General features: G+C 47.7%; 1 protein-coding gene across 1 annotated transcript; it reads left to right on the top strand.

Annotated features, from left to right (window-relative positions):
- Positions 1-366: 366 nt before the first annotated feature.
- S1PR3 (sphingosine-1-phosphate receptor 3) lies at positions 367-14156 on the top strand. The gene is made up of 3 exons (XM_019633075.1): positions 367-561; positions 9059-10400; positions 10533-14156. The coding sequence occupies exon 2, from the start codon at positions 9194-9196 to the stop codon at positions 10328-10330; it is 1137 nt and encodes a 378-aa protein (XP_019488620.1). The 5' UTR covers positions 367-561; positions 9059-9193; the 3' UTR covers positions 10331-10400; positions 10533-14156.
- Positions 14157-16901: the final 2745 nt, after the last annotated feature.

Genomic DNA, 16901 nt, shown 5'->3' with positions numbered 1-16901 from the left:
AGGAGCGGAGCGGCGAGCAGGTCCTAAGGGCACTGTGGAGGGGGGGCGCGGAGAGGTGGGGTGCCGGGTGCCAGAGAAGCGGAGAGGTGGGGGCGAAGGCTGAGGGCGGGCAGCAGGGCCAAAGGGTATGGGGGCGGCGCGGGAAATAGGGAGATGGAGACCCGGCGCGGGGAGATGGTGGCAAGGCATTAGGAATTGGGGGCTCGGCGCCGGGTGGCGGGGAGATGGGGGCGGGGAAGTTGGGAGCGCGGTGCCGGGAGGTTCTGGTGGGGGCGGAGGAGGGGGCAGGGCGGTGTGGACTGGAGGCGGGGAGGCGGGGAGGCCGAGAGTCCCCGCCCCCCGGGACGCTGGAAAAGTTTGCGCTCTGGCTGGCACCGCCAGAGGCTGAGGGAGCCGGTCCCGGGGACACCCGACAGGTACCCGGAGCTGAACGTGGAAGCAGGACGACCCCACACGAGACCCCAAGCCCGAGCCCCCGAGCTCCCAAGACTACCCGGTGTCCCAGCCCACCTCGCACCGGCGCCAGCATGCCGGTGATTCAAGTGCCCTTCCCAGACAGAGGTGAGCCTGAGGGGCTGGGGACGCGGACGCGGGGTGGGTGGGGACAGCCGGGACCACTGTTCTCACGAAATTTCAGCGGAACCCTAGCACTAGCGCACCTCATCAGCATCACCCCCTCCCCCAAACCAGACATTCCGATGACCGAGCCGCACGGCAGGGGAAGGGGTGCTTCCCTTTTCACTACAATTGGAGCATTTAAACCCAGCTGCCTCTCAATAACCTGAATGAAAGAGAGGTGAGTCTTCACGGAGAAGTTCCATCCGTGCTTTAACTTGGACAGTTAAAATGTTAGATGTCCTCCCAGAATGAGGACCTGGGACTCTGGGAGTGTGTGGTTGCTGTCATTCTCCTGGGAAAATAATTTAAGGTACATTCGACACAAAACTTCCATTTTTCTTTATATTTCTCATACAAGGCAATCGGTGCTGTCAGGCAAAGCCCCGGTGCAGTAATGAGATTCCCACGAAAATCAGTGTGCTGCGTTTATAATGGAGATAAAGCCTGGACAAGGGCCAGGACGAGTCCTTCTCTGGCTGAGGCAGGGAACCTGCTAGCTTTGCCACTTTTAACCACCCATCTCCAAATTGTTGGTCTCACCCCACTCCGCATCTCTCTCCCTCCCTTTCTCTCTAACATTGGACGCTCCCAATGACAATAATTTCCTTGTGGTGTTCTTATATTTAGATGTAAGGCAGAGACTTCTTGTTAGATTTTTAAAGAGAACATGCTTCATTTTGAGGATAAAGAAAGGGTAGCCGCATGAACTGAAGGCTCTTCTGTGAGATTATTTCAAAAATGGAAAGTCCACCCTGCACATAGTATCCTCCCCCAGCTGGAGCTCTGAGTACTTCCAGAATTAGGAATTTCTCGTCTAGACATCAGAGATTGCAGACATTGTATGTAATCACATGTTCATAGTTTATCTTTTCAGCATTATTTTCTTCATTGATGAAAATCTTGCAGGCATTATTAAGAAAAATATAATTCCTAGAAATACAAGGATAGGATTAGTTTCTGCAGGTATGTGACTAGCAAGGATGGCCATGCCAGTGACTGGCGTTGGTGTAGGAGGTGATGGTGGTGGTGGTGGTGTGTGTGTTTGTGTGCTTGAGGAGTTGTGCAAGCGTCTGGATCTGTATGATTTCTCACTTAATTGAAGAAGATGCCCGTATGATTAATTTTGTTGCCATAGAAGAGCCACACACTGGGTTTTCTCAGTCAGTGAATGTTTACATTGGGCCTGCTAGTCCAGTGGCTCTTGTCACCTGACACCAGAGATCTAAAATGCTAAGTCAGCCCTTAAGAGCCTCCCCTAAGACACAGGCCCAATGATTTCTCATCTAGTTTGCATCTTTGAAAATGCTGCTTTCCCCTTTATATACGTGACTTTCCTTTTAAGTTCACAACTCTCCTAATTTTCGACCATATGTGGATAGTAGAAACTCATGTTTCCTGTAGAAGGAGCCTTGCCTATTGGCCTAATAGCTTTATTTCTCAAAATTCAGGGACTATTTTCCTCTAGCTGGAAATTACGGCACACTTTTTAATTTCATGGTATCTCTTCCATCTCCTAAAGTTGCTTCAGTACGTACAGCATATGCATATATTTTTACACACACACACACACACACACACACACACACACACACACATGAGAATTTGAGCATGCCATAATCTTGAAATATTTGGAGTTGCCATCTTGTAGAGTCCCATTTTTTTTTCTGCCAGAATTTGGGACTATGACTTGTGTGCCCACAGCTGGCGAGACATCCTCAGTCCACGGCCTGCAGGAGCCCATTTCCTTTCTGATCAGTTCTGGAGTTATTTTATATTATTTATTCACCATACTTTTTTTGTTGAAGTAATTAATTGCCTTAAAGGATTTTCCATAACCTTTTGGAGATAATATGATATACTGAGTGGAATCCTATCTAGTGTCAGTTAATACATTTCAGTTATTGTTACAGCTACTGGGCATAGAGTTGCCTTTTTTTTGGTTATTATTCTGTTTTTAAAGAATTGAAGCTGTGTCTGTAAGAGCCCAGGTAACAAGCCAGTTGGATCCAATCAGTGAAAAGATTGCTCGGTGGAGAACGTGGTGGTGCCCAGCGGGTGGACTGGCATCCGATAGGCACTGTGAGCTGGAGTGGAAGTCCTGCTCAGCCAACAGGGCTCTCTGGCCTTGAAGATGCTACTCCATTTCCCTGGCATCCGAGTTTTCCATGTGTTTCAGTAAAGTCCCCATTCCAGCACTTTGCTAGCATGGTACTAGAGGTGATTCAGTTCTAAAGCATGTTGGAGACACTCTTATCACGTCAAGGTAAAGAACATATGGAAAGGTAGTCACCTCCAAAAGAACTTATCACTAATGTGATACACCGGGCACAGGCATCCAGCCCAGTGCAGTCTCTTCCAAGCTGTGTTACTAAGGACCGTGACCACCCCCAGCCTCAGTTTCCTCCTGAGTGTACATTCAGAAGGCAAATGGGGGTAACACGTGGCACCTGCAAGGTGCAACGTGTGGTGCACATGTCATGTCACTGAGTGAGAACACTGCTTTGGGAAAAGAGAGGACCCCGCAGTTAGGACCTCTTGGGCAGGGCACCTCTTATTTACATATGCCTTTAGCGAGGAGCTCAGTTCACACACCCTCATTGGTCCTTTGGCAATTGGTAGGAATTTAACCCTGTGCCCTTACTTAGAGCAAGCAAGGAAGAGAAGTTTTGAAAAGCTTGGTTGAGAAACAAAGAGAGTAAGATCTCTTTCATTAGAAGCAATTGCCTTCCTATGGACAAGCCTGTGTGCTCAGGGGAATGTGTACTTGCATGTGAAATCCTCACTTGGTTCATCTGTAGTTATCTCACGGGAGTGCCATTACTGACCTAGAACAAAGTGCATGTGTGTGAGGCTGTGTGTGTATGAGCCTCTTGCTGTGAACTATCTCTGAAAGCAGAGAAGGGTCACCTAATAAATCTGTGGTAAGGGAAAATACTCATTAGCAAAGGAATTTTGCTGGGGCCATGAAATGGCCAATTCATTATTTCCTTTCTAAGCTCTTTTAAATGAAAGAAAAAAAATCCTGCTTTCCAAGAAATTTTGCTTGTTGACAAATGCTTGATGTTTTAATTCAGTTTGGAGGATGAACTAAGTGATTTCCCTGGGAGAATATGCCTTTTAAAAGTACTGCATTCTACATTCTGCCAGGAGAAATTTCTCACTATCCTATTGTGCTTTTCTTTTTGCCATTGGAGAGAGAAAGAGAGACCCCAGACTTCATGGAACTATTTTCCTTTACTTTTTTTCTTTTCCTTTTTATAGTTTGTTTATTTTAAAAATTGACATGTGTAGAGAAAGTGAATCGCCAGTGTAGAAAGCACATCTGGAATCCATCGCTGGCCAGGGCTCGCCCCTCCCCCACTTCCTGCAGTTGTGCCTTCTTGAAATGGAGGCAAGGGAAGCACCCCTGCTTGACAGGGGCTAAGCTGGGGTGGCACACCTCAGAACTACCTTCTAGAAGGCATTTTATTCTATCTGTGAAAAGAAAAAGTGTTGGTGTTGAAACGCCTTGAGATGGACTTGCAGATCCCAGCTTAGGAGGATAAAGTGAGAATCCTTAGGTAACGGGCTCTGTTGAGTAGATCTACAGGGAATCAGGCAGCAGTGGACCTCCTACACATGAGATGCGGAGAGGGGAGTGTTCTGTGGGGTGCAGGTTTTGCGGGGTCCGGGCTCTGCAGATGGACATATACCAGGCCTGCTCCAGCGCGCTGCTCTGTCAGAATTTGGATTTGTTGGAAGACCACTGCCAACGAGCGAGAGTGTCTCAGTTCTGAGTGTATCTACTGTGACATGCTCAGCTTCCTGAGGATGTACAGGACTAGCCGGCACACATTTCTCAGGATTGGGCTTCGTGTTCAGGTTGAAATTTAAGCAGTGATCAAACTTGTACAGTGTCACTGCCAACCCCAGACACTAATCTTTTAAAATAAAAGAAAATATGAGCATTTGTAATGTGTAAATCTGGCCCTCTGAGGGGCACTTCTCCACACAAGCAGTGATTTTCAGGATGCTGGCCGAACCCTGTAAGCCTCCGTAGGGACTCTGCATCAGAGCCCAACCTAGATTCCAACACAACACACTCGGAAATCAGAGGTCCACGGACATGCAGGCACGTGCTTGCACAAGTACACCCACATCTAGTCCTAGCATGCTACCTACGGTAAGAACACGGGGAGACCACCCCAAGTCCACAAACAATGAGTGGTGCATCTGTCCACATAGTGGGAACAATGAGGCGGAATCCCAGGCATCAACACATATGACTGGCAGGAGCACCACATTGGAAGACCCAGGCACAGCTGTGTACTACAGGGATTCAATCACATGAAGGTCAGAAACAGGCTGTACTATGGGATGAGAAGCCCAGGCTATACTAGGGGATGGTCCTATTTGCGGGTGAGCAGTGACTAGAAAGGGTGCGAGAGGTCCTGTGGGGCCGGCCTCTCGCGTGTTGGGTTGGAACCCTTCTCTGTGGGGTGAGACAGCTGGCCTCCTGTGAGATGCTTTTGACTACACAGTAATGTTCAGACGCACCCAAAACCAGCCTGGTGCTGTTTTGACTTGGCTCTCAGGATGGTTCTACTTTCTAATGTGGATAATCCAAAGAAAATACGTTTTTAGATTTCAAAGAGAACTAAATGTCTTCCAGTTACACAAAATGTGGACATTTACATTTAACCAAAAAAAATGTTCTGAAAAAAATATGCTCCTTCAGCAATGAATATTTAATTAAGGGAAATGGTAAGTCAACCATTAATGGGAAAAGATGTTCACCCTCAGGATTCATGGCTTTGATGGGTCTCTGGCACACCTTATACTGTTTTTATTGTGGCTACTTTATTGCTAGCTATTAGTTTTTATTGTTTGGTTGGTGTTAAGTTTTTTTTAATGCTCTGCTCGATTTTATCAAAACTATGGATATATAGGGGGAAAAAGAAAAAGATGTCAGCTTGCTCTTTACTCCTGGAAAATCCACATCCAGCAAGTTTAAAGGGACTTACGTCCCTTCTATCTGCACTTCATGGCACAATCAAAGGGATCTCAGACATGCAGAGGGAGCCATGAGGTACATAAAATTGCATGCAGTTATCATGGGGGAAACTGAGGCACAGAAGACAAGCTTCGGATGTATATGGTCTCAAAAGCCTTTCCATTGCAGATACCTGAAGCCCCTTTTTGCTTGCGGGTGTGAATTCATGTACAATTCATGTTATGCACTATCATTCAGATTGCCCTGGTGCTAAGTCAGTTATCATAACACATCGTGCCATTATCAGTTCCTGGGACAGAAATCCCTGTTAGGGGAGCAGATGTCCGAGAGATTTTGAAGCAAATGGACATGGTGGTGTAGTGGACAGAAGGGCAGCCACTGAGACATGGCAGCAGGTGGCCTTGGTGTGGGGGGTACAGGGAGGGCACTCAGGCCAGCGGTGTGGGAAGGAGCGCCCTCAGGTGGCGAGGCCCGCTCGTCTGCGGTGGCCACCTGGCTCGTCAGCCAGGCACCTAGAGGGTTAACCTGAGTGGGCTGGATGAGGAGATGAGAAAAGAAAGACACAGAGAGGAAAGTTGGCCCAGGAGGTCCACTGCCCGCTGATGGCAGAGAGTGGCCCCGTTTATTGCTTGCTCACAGTTTTTGTAGCAGAAGTAGATTCTTTTAGGTAAGGAGTTTTGGGAGTTTGAGGGAGTGGGGAAGCAAATGTTCCCGAAGCAAGACAAAGTAGAGCAAGTAGAAACTACTAACAGGCTGGCAGTTCATTCTGTAACTTTTAAGGTTGTCTGAGATGCAGGTTTGTTCTTTCTTCAGCGGCACAGTGGAGAATGAGATCTATCTAGCAACCTTCTCACACTGCTCACCCGGGCCTGAGAGCCTGTCAGCTTGCCAGCTGCCAGGCTTAACCCTTACTGCAGACCTCTGGCTCCCCACACTCAGGATGCTGCTGTTTATGCCTCTCTGTGAAGCGACACCTGTGTCTCCCTTCCCTGCCCTGGTGCTGGGCCTTTTCCATGAATAAGGACACTTGTGGTGTCTTTGGTGGCACCATCCATGTGGAGAACGCTGGGTGCTCGCTCAGTGGTTGTGCCCTGGGGTTGGGAAGTGGTGGGAGGAGAACCGCGGGCTAACTACTCCTGGGTGTGGATTCCCCGTTCACTGCTCACAGATAAAGAATACATAGAGAAGCAGTGATAAAGGGCGCACACGTGTGTGGGGCACCTGTCCTTGTGCCAGGCACTGTGAGAGACGCTGCAAACTTCATGATGTCTATGAGGATCAGGTCAGGTGCTTCAGGTGAAGGGCCCAGGTAGTGTCAGCTGCTGGTCTCTCTTCTACTCTTAAAAGCACAGCTTGCAATTTGTTTTAAAAAGTGGTGTGCCGCTTCAGAGAAAAGTCACCGCGGGCTGGGCTAATTCTAGAAAATGTCACCAAACAGGTAAAATTTGATGCTAGAAGGACTGACAAGATTTAAATAAAAACGGGGGCGGGGCAAGAGGAAGAGGGGGCTAATGGGAAAGCTGCCCACTGAGGTGACCTGTCCATGTCACCTGTGAGAGAACCAGCAGACCAGGCCTGTTGGCCCTTGCTGGCCTCAGTCCAAATGTGTGTGGGCGTGCTGGGGCTGGGGGTGGCCTTGCCTTCTGCCCGAGGCAGCAAGGTGCCCCTGGATTTGGATGGGCTATGGTCGGGGAGGTAACTCCAGGGCTGATCAGCGATGGGGGAGACCTCAGTAGGTACTCCCTCTGGTCCTTCATCGTTAGTTAGCCCAGCCTCAAAGCCTGCCTGCTGCTCTGGTCCCTTCTCAAGTTAGAAGAGGTTTCTGCTACACATGGCATTAAAGCTGACCCCCATGTCCTCTGTGACCTCAGACAGCTGTCATGGAGGGGCCGGAGAAGGGTCAGAGGCAGTTCCAGGCAGAGCACAGACGTCAGCTCAGATGCCGGGGCTCACAGGGTTTCCAGAACAAGCGGCACATTGAATCTTCTGGACAGAGAAAGAAATGAAATCTCCGAAAAGAATCAGTGGGGCCACCTCTGCCTGGCCTCAGAGGACCCAGGTCCCCCAGACTAATAAAAGGGGGGCGAGCTTGATAGCATCTGCAGGGCCTGGGACTAGTGCCTGAGGGGCAGAAAAGCAGTTACCTGGAGGGTTCCATGGCTGGGAGACCCTGGCTGGGGTTTCCGCTGCTTCTGCCCCACAGAGCAGCTGCAAGCGGACCCCTGGGTCCTTGCAGGGACTGAGACCTGCCTGGGCCTCTGAGACACCTGGGATTGAGCTCAGTTGGTGGATGATGACTTTGGATCCCATATCATTAGAGAGTGGTCCATTTGCCTCTGACCCAAATTTAGGGTTGTCACTTAAACGTTAAAAAGTACCAAAAAAAGCTTCACTGGATACGCACAGTGGACTGTTTTAACTTCGTCTGATTTTAATTAGATATTTAAATATTTGAATAATTTAAGTCTAAAGTCAGTCCACAGACAGCCCTTTCTATCTTGATAATTGGGTTGGCTTTACTGTGGATATCACAGGAGGCCACAGTGGATTGGGGAGTGTCCAGGACCCCGTGGAGGAAGGGTTAAAATTCAGGACCATCTGGGCTCTGGTTCCTGAACTCACTGCCTTCACTGTCTCACTGGTTTTTGCAAGTCGGTTGTTTTCTTTTGGCTTATCAGCACTGATTTCGTTTTGAGGGTTTAAGACAGTTATAGCAGATATTTAAGCCTCTGAGTTTTAAGCCAAACTCAAAGTCCATGTGCTTATCCTTGTTTTCTGTTTCTTCCTTTAATCTCAGTGGAAGGTGATTCCACTTTTACAGATTTGTTTTCCTTCCTCCCCTGGCTCCACGCTCAGCTGCTCACTAGTGAAGTGGCCACGGGAGACCGTGTGTGCCCTTACGCTGTTCTTGCTTCTGTAACTGCGTGGTCCAGTCTCAGGGCTGTCTGCTGGGCAGACCTATAGGCCATCTGGATCTGATTTCTGCCCTTGGACCTGGTTCTGGGAAGTGTGGGTGCATCCCATGATGTCACTCCACAACCCACCAAGAAGCTCTCAGAAATCTGTTGGGCACTTTCTGGAGTCATCCTATTTTTTTTTTACCTAGATAATCCTCAGTTGCTCTTGGTAATTGAGAATAATGGTTCACCAGCTCCTGTCAGCATTCCTAAGTGGCTTGAGATTTCCAGATGGAAGTCTTATTTGGGCCTGTCCGTCATTGTTACAGGAGTGAATGACCTTGGTGGTCCTGCACGGAACTTCCCTCCTGGCAACTGCAGGCACCAAGTCGCTTCCCAGGTCATCCCCAATCACTTAGGAACTTGGCCTGTGTTGAGAGGCCATCCAAGTGCTTCGGCATTTTTGGTGCCTTTCTCTAGCTTTGCTGCCACCCTTGCTCTTCGGTGGTGTGACCTTATCACTGGGCACCCCTCCTTTATCTTTTTGCAGGAGCCCATTCTCAACACTGCAGCCCGGGTCTGGTGGGGATCATTACTAAAGCCTGAGCCGTCTTTCCCTGGAAATGGACGTTCCTAGGGTGCCCTCTGGTGGATTTTGGAACTGACCGCCTGTGAATTTCAAGTGATGGCCAGGGTCCTCTCATCGTATCCCAGACCCTTCCCCGAGAATGAGACTCTGCACAAACACTACCACTTTGTGGGCAAGCTGGAAGACCGGCTGAAAGAATCCCCTGAGGGCAGCATCCTCACCACTGTGCTGTTTTTGGTCATCTGCAGCTTTATCGTCCTGGAGAACCTGATGGTTCTCATTGCCATCTGGAAAAACAATAAATTTCACAACCGCATGTACTTTTTCATCGGCAACCTGGCTCTCTGTGACCTGCTGGCTGGCATTGCCTACAAGGTCAACATCCTAATGTCGGGCAAGAAGACGCTGAGCCTGTCTCCGACAGTCTGGTTCCTGCGGGAGGGCAGCATGTTCGTGGCCCTCGGGGCATCCACCTGTAGTTTACTGGCTATTGCCATCGAGAGGCACTTGACCATGATCAAAATGAGGCCGTACGACGCCAACAAGAAGCACCGCGTCTTCCTTCTGATCGGGATGTGCTGGCTCATTGCCTTCTCCCTGGGCGCCTTACCCATCCTGGGCTGGAACTGCCTGCACAACCTGCCCGACTGCTCCACCATCTTGCCCCTCTATTCCAAGAAGTACATTGCGTTCTGCATTAGCATCTTCACAGCCATCCTGGTGACCATCGTGATCCTGTATGCACGCATCTACTGCCTGGTGAAGTCCAGCAGCCGCAGGGTGGCTAGCCCCCACAACTCGGAGCGGTCCATGGCCCTGCTGCGGACCGTGGTGATCGTGGTGAGTGTGTTCATTGCCTGTTGGTCCCCGCTTTTCATCCTCTTCCTTGTCGATGTGGCCTGCAAAGTGAAGGAGTGTGCTATTCTGTTCAGAGCCCAGTGGTTCATTGTGCTGGCTGTGCTCAACTCCGCCATGAACCCCGTCATCTACACGCTGGCCAGCAAGGAGATGCGACGTGCCTTCTTTCGGCTGATCTGCAGCTGCTTGGTCAGGGCCAAGGGTGCCCGCTCCTTACCCACCCAGCCCGCTCTGGATCCAAGCAGAAGTAAGTCCAGTGGCAGTAACAACAGCAGCCCCTCGCCAAAGAGCAAGGAAGACATCCCCCAAATGGTCACCTCGCCCTGCATCACTGACAGAAACAAAACCCTGCAGAATGGGGTCCTCTGCAAGTGAGGGCCCTGCCTCCAGGAGCAGGGGGTCCTTACATCTCCATGGAGGGAGCGGCACCCAGCCCAGCAGCCACATGCTTATATATTTCTTTCTTTTTTTTTTTTTTTTTTTTTAGCTCAGCTCGGGCTGGACTCGAACCGCTGTTGCTCAGAGCTCAAACTCTTGAGCGAGCTCTTAACCAACTGAGCCACTCGGCCGGCCCCACATGCTTATATATTACATGTCTCACCATGAGGCTCTGCCAGAGCTGAGACCCAGGAAATCTATTTTGCCAGCAGCCTGCCTGGTGTGGCTAGTTCTTAAGACTGGGACCCAAGGACTCACCAACCCATTTCAGCGTAGATAGCATGCCTTGTCATTTCAGGCTCCAGAGCCTTCCAAATGTACCAAGCTGCTGATGTCATTGCTGCCTTCCCCTGAATCCCAGTGGTCACTCTCCGGTGTTCCTGGAGAGGGAAGGTGTGTTTCCCAGGACACCGGGACAATGTTTGGGTAATTACACTACACTGACTGTGCCGACAATGGATGCTGTGTATCTCATTTCTATGCTGCACTGCACTTGTGTTTCAGATGTCTGCCATGGGCACGTGCGTGAGCTGCAGTATACAGCACAGTTATGTAACAAGTAATACAAGTATCTTCCAACTGAACCAGCTATAAGGATATGGCTGGGAACTAGGTGGACATGCCAGTGCCAATCTCCTGAGACTGACGTCGTCTTGAGTAAACAGGTTCTGAATGCTAAAATTCTCAAAAACGCCTTGTTTAAGGCTGTTCCTAGATGTGTGGGTCTAACCCAAATAGTCCTGGGACAGGCCTGGGAGCAGGTCAATGTCTAAAGGTTCCTGGCAAGAATGACCAAGTTCTGTGGTGCAGGTCCCCTGAGGGACCCCCACTTTTTTCCTTGTCATGTATCCCTGCACAGTTTTATGCACATCCAAAAGCCAAATTACGTGAGTATTCAAGGGTTTCCCCAAATCACAGAAAAGTCAGCCAAGGTCTTCCAGGAGGTTGTGTCCCAGATCAACTAAGAAATGAACCCACTTGAGAGAAGCAGGGACAGACCCCCCAGCCCATTTTACCTTTCAAGTTGCCAGTAGCAGCCATCTGTTTAATGGAAAATTTCTATGGAATTAGGAGAGGTTTACAAGACAGCACTTTGATCCTATGTTGAATTTGATTCTATGTCAGAAAGTCAGTAACCCCTGTGCTGCCACAGCCAAGGAGCTGGGGCCACCAGCAGTCTCATGGCTTCTGGAAAGAAGAACCTGACAGCCACTGTTTGAGCAGTTTAATTGTCAGGACAGCAAACGTGATCTGGCAGTTTTTGCGTTCTTCAAAGAAACGTAATAATACTGTAATCTTATTTTTCAACACAGGGCGACCCTGTATCAATCATTCTGTTTACCTTATAAAGGGATTACTCTGAAGATGTTTTTGTGTATGCTCTTCCTCAAGGATTCTACGTGAATACAAGCTGATAAAAAAGAACACACACATCTATAGAGTCCCCATAAGCACACAGCAGACTTGGAGAGTTCTTTGTAAAAACAAAACAAACAGCCTTCAAAAAGGTCCTTACATGGGGGAACCTCACATGTGAAATCCCCTGACGTTTTTAGGTTCAGTGAGAATATCACCTGAGTAAAGACTAAAGAGTAGTCTTAACACATTAACTTTTTTGAAGAGAGATTGACTCCTGTTTATCTGATGCAAGTTCTTCTTATTGAAGGATGTTTTCATGGGTCCTGGGGGATCTCTGTGTACTGACCAAAGACTTTCCTCATTTTTGTTACTGATGAGATAAATGAGACGTTCATCAGTGACATTTTTTTGTTGCCTTCTTTACATCACTGAAAAGAAGTTATTCTTTTATCAAATAACATGAGAAAACCCAGGGCATTTCTAGAAAAGTTAAGCCTTAAGGTACTGGGTTAGTGAAAAAAATGCATCAGTGTCAAGATGTTGGGTGTTACACTTCACTTAGGTCATGACATGACTTTAAAACTTTATATCATAGTTCTGAGTTGCTTTGGGGGTCCCAGATCTCTGGCGCTAATATTAATAACACTTTGTACCATAGCCCAAACTTTCCTTTGAGATAATGCAAAACTTTCAAGCAATCTGAATGAAAAATACTCCAAAAAGTAATTGCATTCATTTGATATGTTCAAAAACTAATCAACTTTAATACCAATGTGTATGTACATTCCTAACTAGCTAGCTGGAGATCATTTAGAAGCTGAGTATTTCAAAGCCACAGAGAAGCTGTGCATTAGAGCTCATTCAGGTAGTAACCTTTACTATGTCCCATGTATCTTTGTTAAAAAATAAAACCAAAATCTTTGTATAAGCCATTGTTGGACGTCCATGTGTGTACCGGGGCCACCCTGGTGGTGTACCAGATGGCAGCCTGGCCTCTCACTGGTACCAGTGTTTCCCCAGGAATTAAACCACTCTCAGAAACCTGATAACCCTTCCACCCTCCACTTTCCCACTGGCGTATGTGGTGTTGAGTGAAGCCAGGTGTGTTGGAGCTGTTTCATCAATTCTGGTAGGTCACACTATTTGAGGAAGGTTAATAGACTTCCCTTTGACAGGGAGAAGATTGTGAGAGTCATGGCCGTCAAGGTAGGGCCAACAAAGATGGGATGTTTGGTTCTGCTCCATTTACAGAGGGAGAGAAGAGGTCAGAACTGGCCCTTCCCTCAGCTTTCTCCTTACAAACTGTAGTTTTAGTGCACACACGTGTGTGTGTGTGTGTCCACCCTGTGTTCTAGAGAGAAAGAGGCCTAACTAGTCTGTTGGTAACAGTCATGAAGAAATTTCTCTAACATAACTGAGGACCAAACTTTCAGCCACCAGTGATTCTGCCCAAGGCCCACTGGGTACAAGTTAACATAAGTACCCTCAGCAATGCTTCTGCCCAGCTGCCATTTTCATTCCACACCCTTGGCCAATAGGCGGGCTTTGCTGTGATTGTGATTCAAGAAGTCTTCTGGAGAATAACTGTGAATATCTGCTTTCTCTGGAAGGGATTCAACCTCCCCTCCTCTGTTTTGAGGCAATCCAAGATCCATAGTCCAACAGACAGATTTTTCATAATATTCTTTATTGCCCACAGACTTAACATTGACAGTCATTTAAACAACGGACGATTTAGAAAACGGCTGTTATTTCAACCCTTGACCCATGGTTATTCCGCACTGGTAAAGAGCTTTTCACAGAAATGTAACAAGGTGTATTTTATAGAAAACTTCTAATTAAATTACCAAGTCCATGCTTTTAAATTGTATGTATGAGTGCAAAACCTCAACACCCAAATGTTTTAGTATCTAAGTCAAATATCAAAGGGTTTGCTACATAATCATAAATGCACATACCACTGTTCTGAAAATGAAGGCACATTTTCCGATAACCAATGATAAGAAGTGCAGCACTGCCTACATGGATGACAACCTCCTTGGTGGACCAGAGTGTTGACACTTGGGGACGCCAAGCAGCTCTTTCCTTGGTTACCCCAGAAACACAGGTGTCCGGTGCACCATCAAGGGCTCTCAGCTGGAAACCACATCATTTCCTGAAGGAGTGAAGTGGATTCACTAAAGGTGAGGGGGGACTTTAAGCCAATTCTCCTTACCCGTTCTATTGTCAAATTTCCAAAATGTTGACCAAATAACTTAGGTGTTACCACTTTTCATGGAACAGAGATTAGAAAACTTGAAATCAGTTTTGTATTTCCACTCCTCGGGAATGTCCACAGCCCATTCTGTTACAATATCAAAGTAGAAAGTGGTAAATTGGCAATAAACCCAGACAGAAACCTTGACAGTTCTTTTTTTGTTTCACAAAAGTTAATGGAAAACACAAAATTTTCAAGTAATATTTATCAATGTGTATAATTCACCATCCAAATGCTTTTTAAAAAAGTAATAAATACCTTATTGTTACATATTAAATTTATACGAAGTTCTCACCTAATCCTTGGATTTAAAGATCAAATGTTTAATTCTTGTTTAAATTTGAATACAAAGAACATTCACATACTGAATTTTACAATATTTATTCAGGAACAAGCTATATTCAAAGGTCAAATGAACAGAGAACATTCCATTTGCAGTCAACACATAGTTGTTACAAGGTAACTCCATGTTTAAGGATGGATTTGCCCATTAATTTGTTTTGTTAACTGTCGCTTGATTTGGTGGTTAGAAACGCTGGTCGCGGTAAAATGTCCCAGTTGAGGATGGATGAATTACCTGAAACCCCAGGACCCCAGAGTGCACTCCCATGTGCAGATTTTTCTACCTACAGCATTTTAAGGTGACACAACGAAATTGAAACAAACTCTGAGATTTCATTTTCCGCTCGAGAATGGCTCTTCCAGCACCTGGGAGGGAGCCCTGTGTGTTGGGGCCTAAGGGATTCATTTGTTCGGGGCACCTGTGAGCACAGGAAGGAGAGAAGTGAGAAGAACAGCCTCACCTCCACCTGCAGCATCCCTGGTAACACCAGCCACTGTCTGCATGGAGGTGCCCTGCTTCCTCCTGGGCCTTCGAGCCTTGTCTGTTGTGCTAACATTTCCCTCCCATCTGCCCCTCAGTTGGCAAAGGCTTCAGAATCCTCAGACCCAGGAGCTCCAGTCTCCACAGTCCTATTGAACTTGGCCACAACACCGTCGGACTTGTCATGCCAACACTCAGTGTGTGTTTACTTCCTACTGGGTTATGCCCGCAGGCAGGCAGAACCCTCACTCACTTCTCTACCCCAGGAATCCAGCACAGTGCCTGCCAAGTGTGAACTATAGTAATCCACAGATGAGGCTGAGAGAAGGCTGGTTAGAAACGCTGATGAGCGGTGCCACATACGCAGCTATACCAGGGAGGATGACGCTCACCCCACGTCCCCTAGCACACTTTGATGGGGGCAGCCTGCCACGCTGGACTCTTTTCGTTTTTCCTCACTGGCCTTCCACAGACATTGCGCACTGCTGGAGGGACACAGGACATAAGCCTGGACTTGATGGTGTCCCCCTTCTTTTCACCTTCTCCTCGTCCCTCCCATCCTCTCCTCTCCTTGCCTTCCCCCGCTGGCCTCTTTGCTCTCATGTCCCTCTGTCATTTCCCACAATGGAGCCCTGTCTTATGGCCCTCCAGGTGTCTATGGATGCCAGGACACATCAGTTCCCAAATTCTTAACACTTATTTTACCTTCTAATTGTCCTTGTTAGTTAAAATACCAAAAGCCAGGGAGGAGTCCCGAGGTACAAATTGCACAGCCAATCTTCATGTGCACACATGCAGACAGATGCACGTCGTTGTCGTCAATGCAGGTGCATGTATGTGTGTATATATACATATGAGACTGACATTCACAAGTCCTGGTATAAAGTTGCAGTTTTTCTGGCTGCTATAAAATGTGCCAGTTTAAAAACTGTGCATTATGTTGCTTGCAAACTTATAAATATGTATAAACCCCATTATAAATAAATTGCGGCTGGCAGATGGCATTTTATCTTCCAGCAACGACTGCATGGAGTTATAAATGCTTATTAATCCTCCACTTTTAAACTCACAGAATGGACCTGGGATCTATGACATGAAGTGGCATGAAAATAGAGAGGAGGGCAGCCATCAATAAGAGACGTGTAAGGGCTCACATCTGAGGGTGCTTTTCAAAGTCTAGACTGCCCACCAGCATCAGTCGCAATTTATTAGAAATGCAAATTCCTAAGCCCCATCCAAACTTACCAACTCAGGAACCATGGGGAGGGCCCCCAGTGGCTCTGATGCCTGCCTTCCACTTCAAGCCTGCTTAGCATGAAGGTCTGTCTCTCTGCCCAAGGACTCCACGGCTTAGGGAGTGTGCACAAGTATACACAGTGCCAACCAGGACAGCCTTCAGTGCTGGGGTGGGTGGGTAAGTGCCCAGCTCTCTCCTGCTCCGGTGTGTCAGCTTGGAGGTGAGTCTATCCCTGCCTCCTGCAGTGCCCAGTGAGATAGTTATCTGAATCCTGGCAATTTGCCTGATCGTGTTCTCCCCATCAGCTTCCTTCCCTTCCCACATACTTGTAGATCCTCTTTCAGGGTCTGCTGAAGAACCCCAAACTATACAGAGGAATCGAAACACTTCCTCATCTTCCATGTGAATGACTCACACCTATGCGCATTTTGGAAAAAAGATGCATAAATGTAAACCCAAGGAAGGAAGAGCTACTTGCCATTTTCATTAAGGCGAACTTTACGCTCCAGCCCTAAGAGACCCTAATAAGTCCTTTGCTCTGCCCTAGTGGCTGAAGCCACTAACCACCTTCAGCAAGTCACCTGGCTCCAGTTTCCTCACAGAAAAACACGTCCCTCCAGCGGTACTATCCCATGATGCACCTTTGCTCATTGTCTTCTGGGGAGCAGTGACAGTTCCAGGTTTGCATCACGTTCCCATAAGTAAAGTTCCTTTCTCGGGACCAACTCTAAAAGTTTTACTACAGAACCAAAGGACAATTCTGAAACCCAAGGCCAAGATTTGTCTGCATCCTGCCATTACCCATTTGTAATCTTTCCACAATTCCCCTTCC

This window comes from Hipposideros armiger, unplaced genomic scaffold (genome assembly GCF_001890085.2).
Source record: "Hipposideros armiger isolate ML-2016 unplaced genomic scaffold, ASM189008v1 scaffold_1239, whole genome shotgun sequence".
Classification (NCBI taxonomy): Eukaryota; Metazoa; Chordata; class Mammalia; order Chiroptera; family Hipposideridae; genus Hipposideros; species Hipposideros armiger.
This window is presented reverse-complemented; position numbering and strand designations above follow the sequence as displayed.

Excerpts from the sequence above, each read along its gene's own strand:
- S1PR3 (XM_019633075.1), top strand. The coding sequence starts at position 9,194 with ATGGCCAGGGTCCTCTCATCGTATCCCAGACCCTTCCCCGAGAATGAG.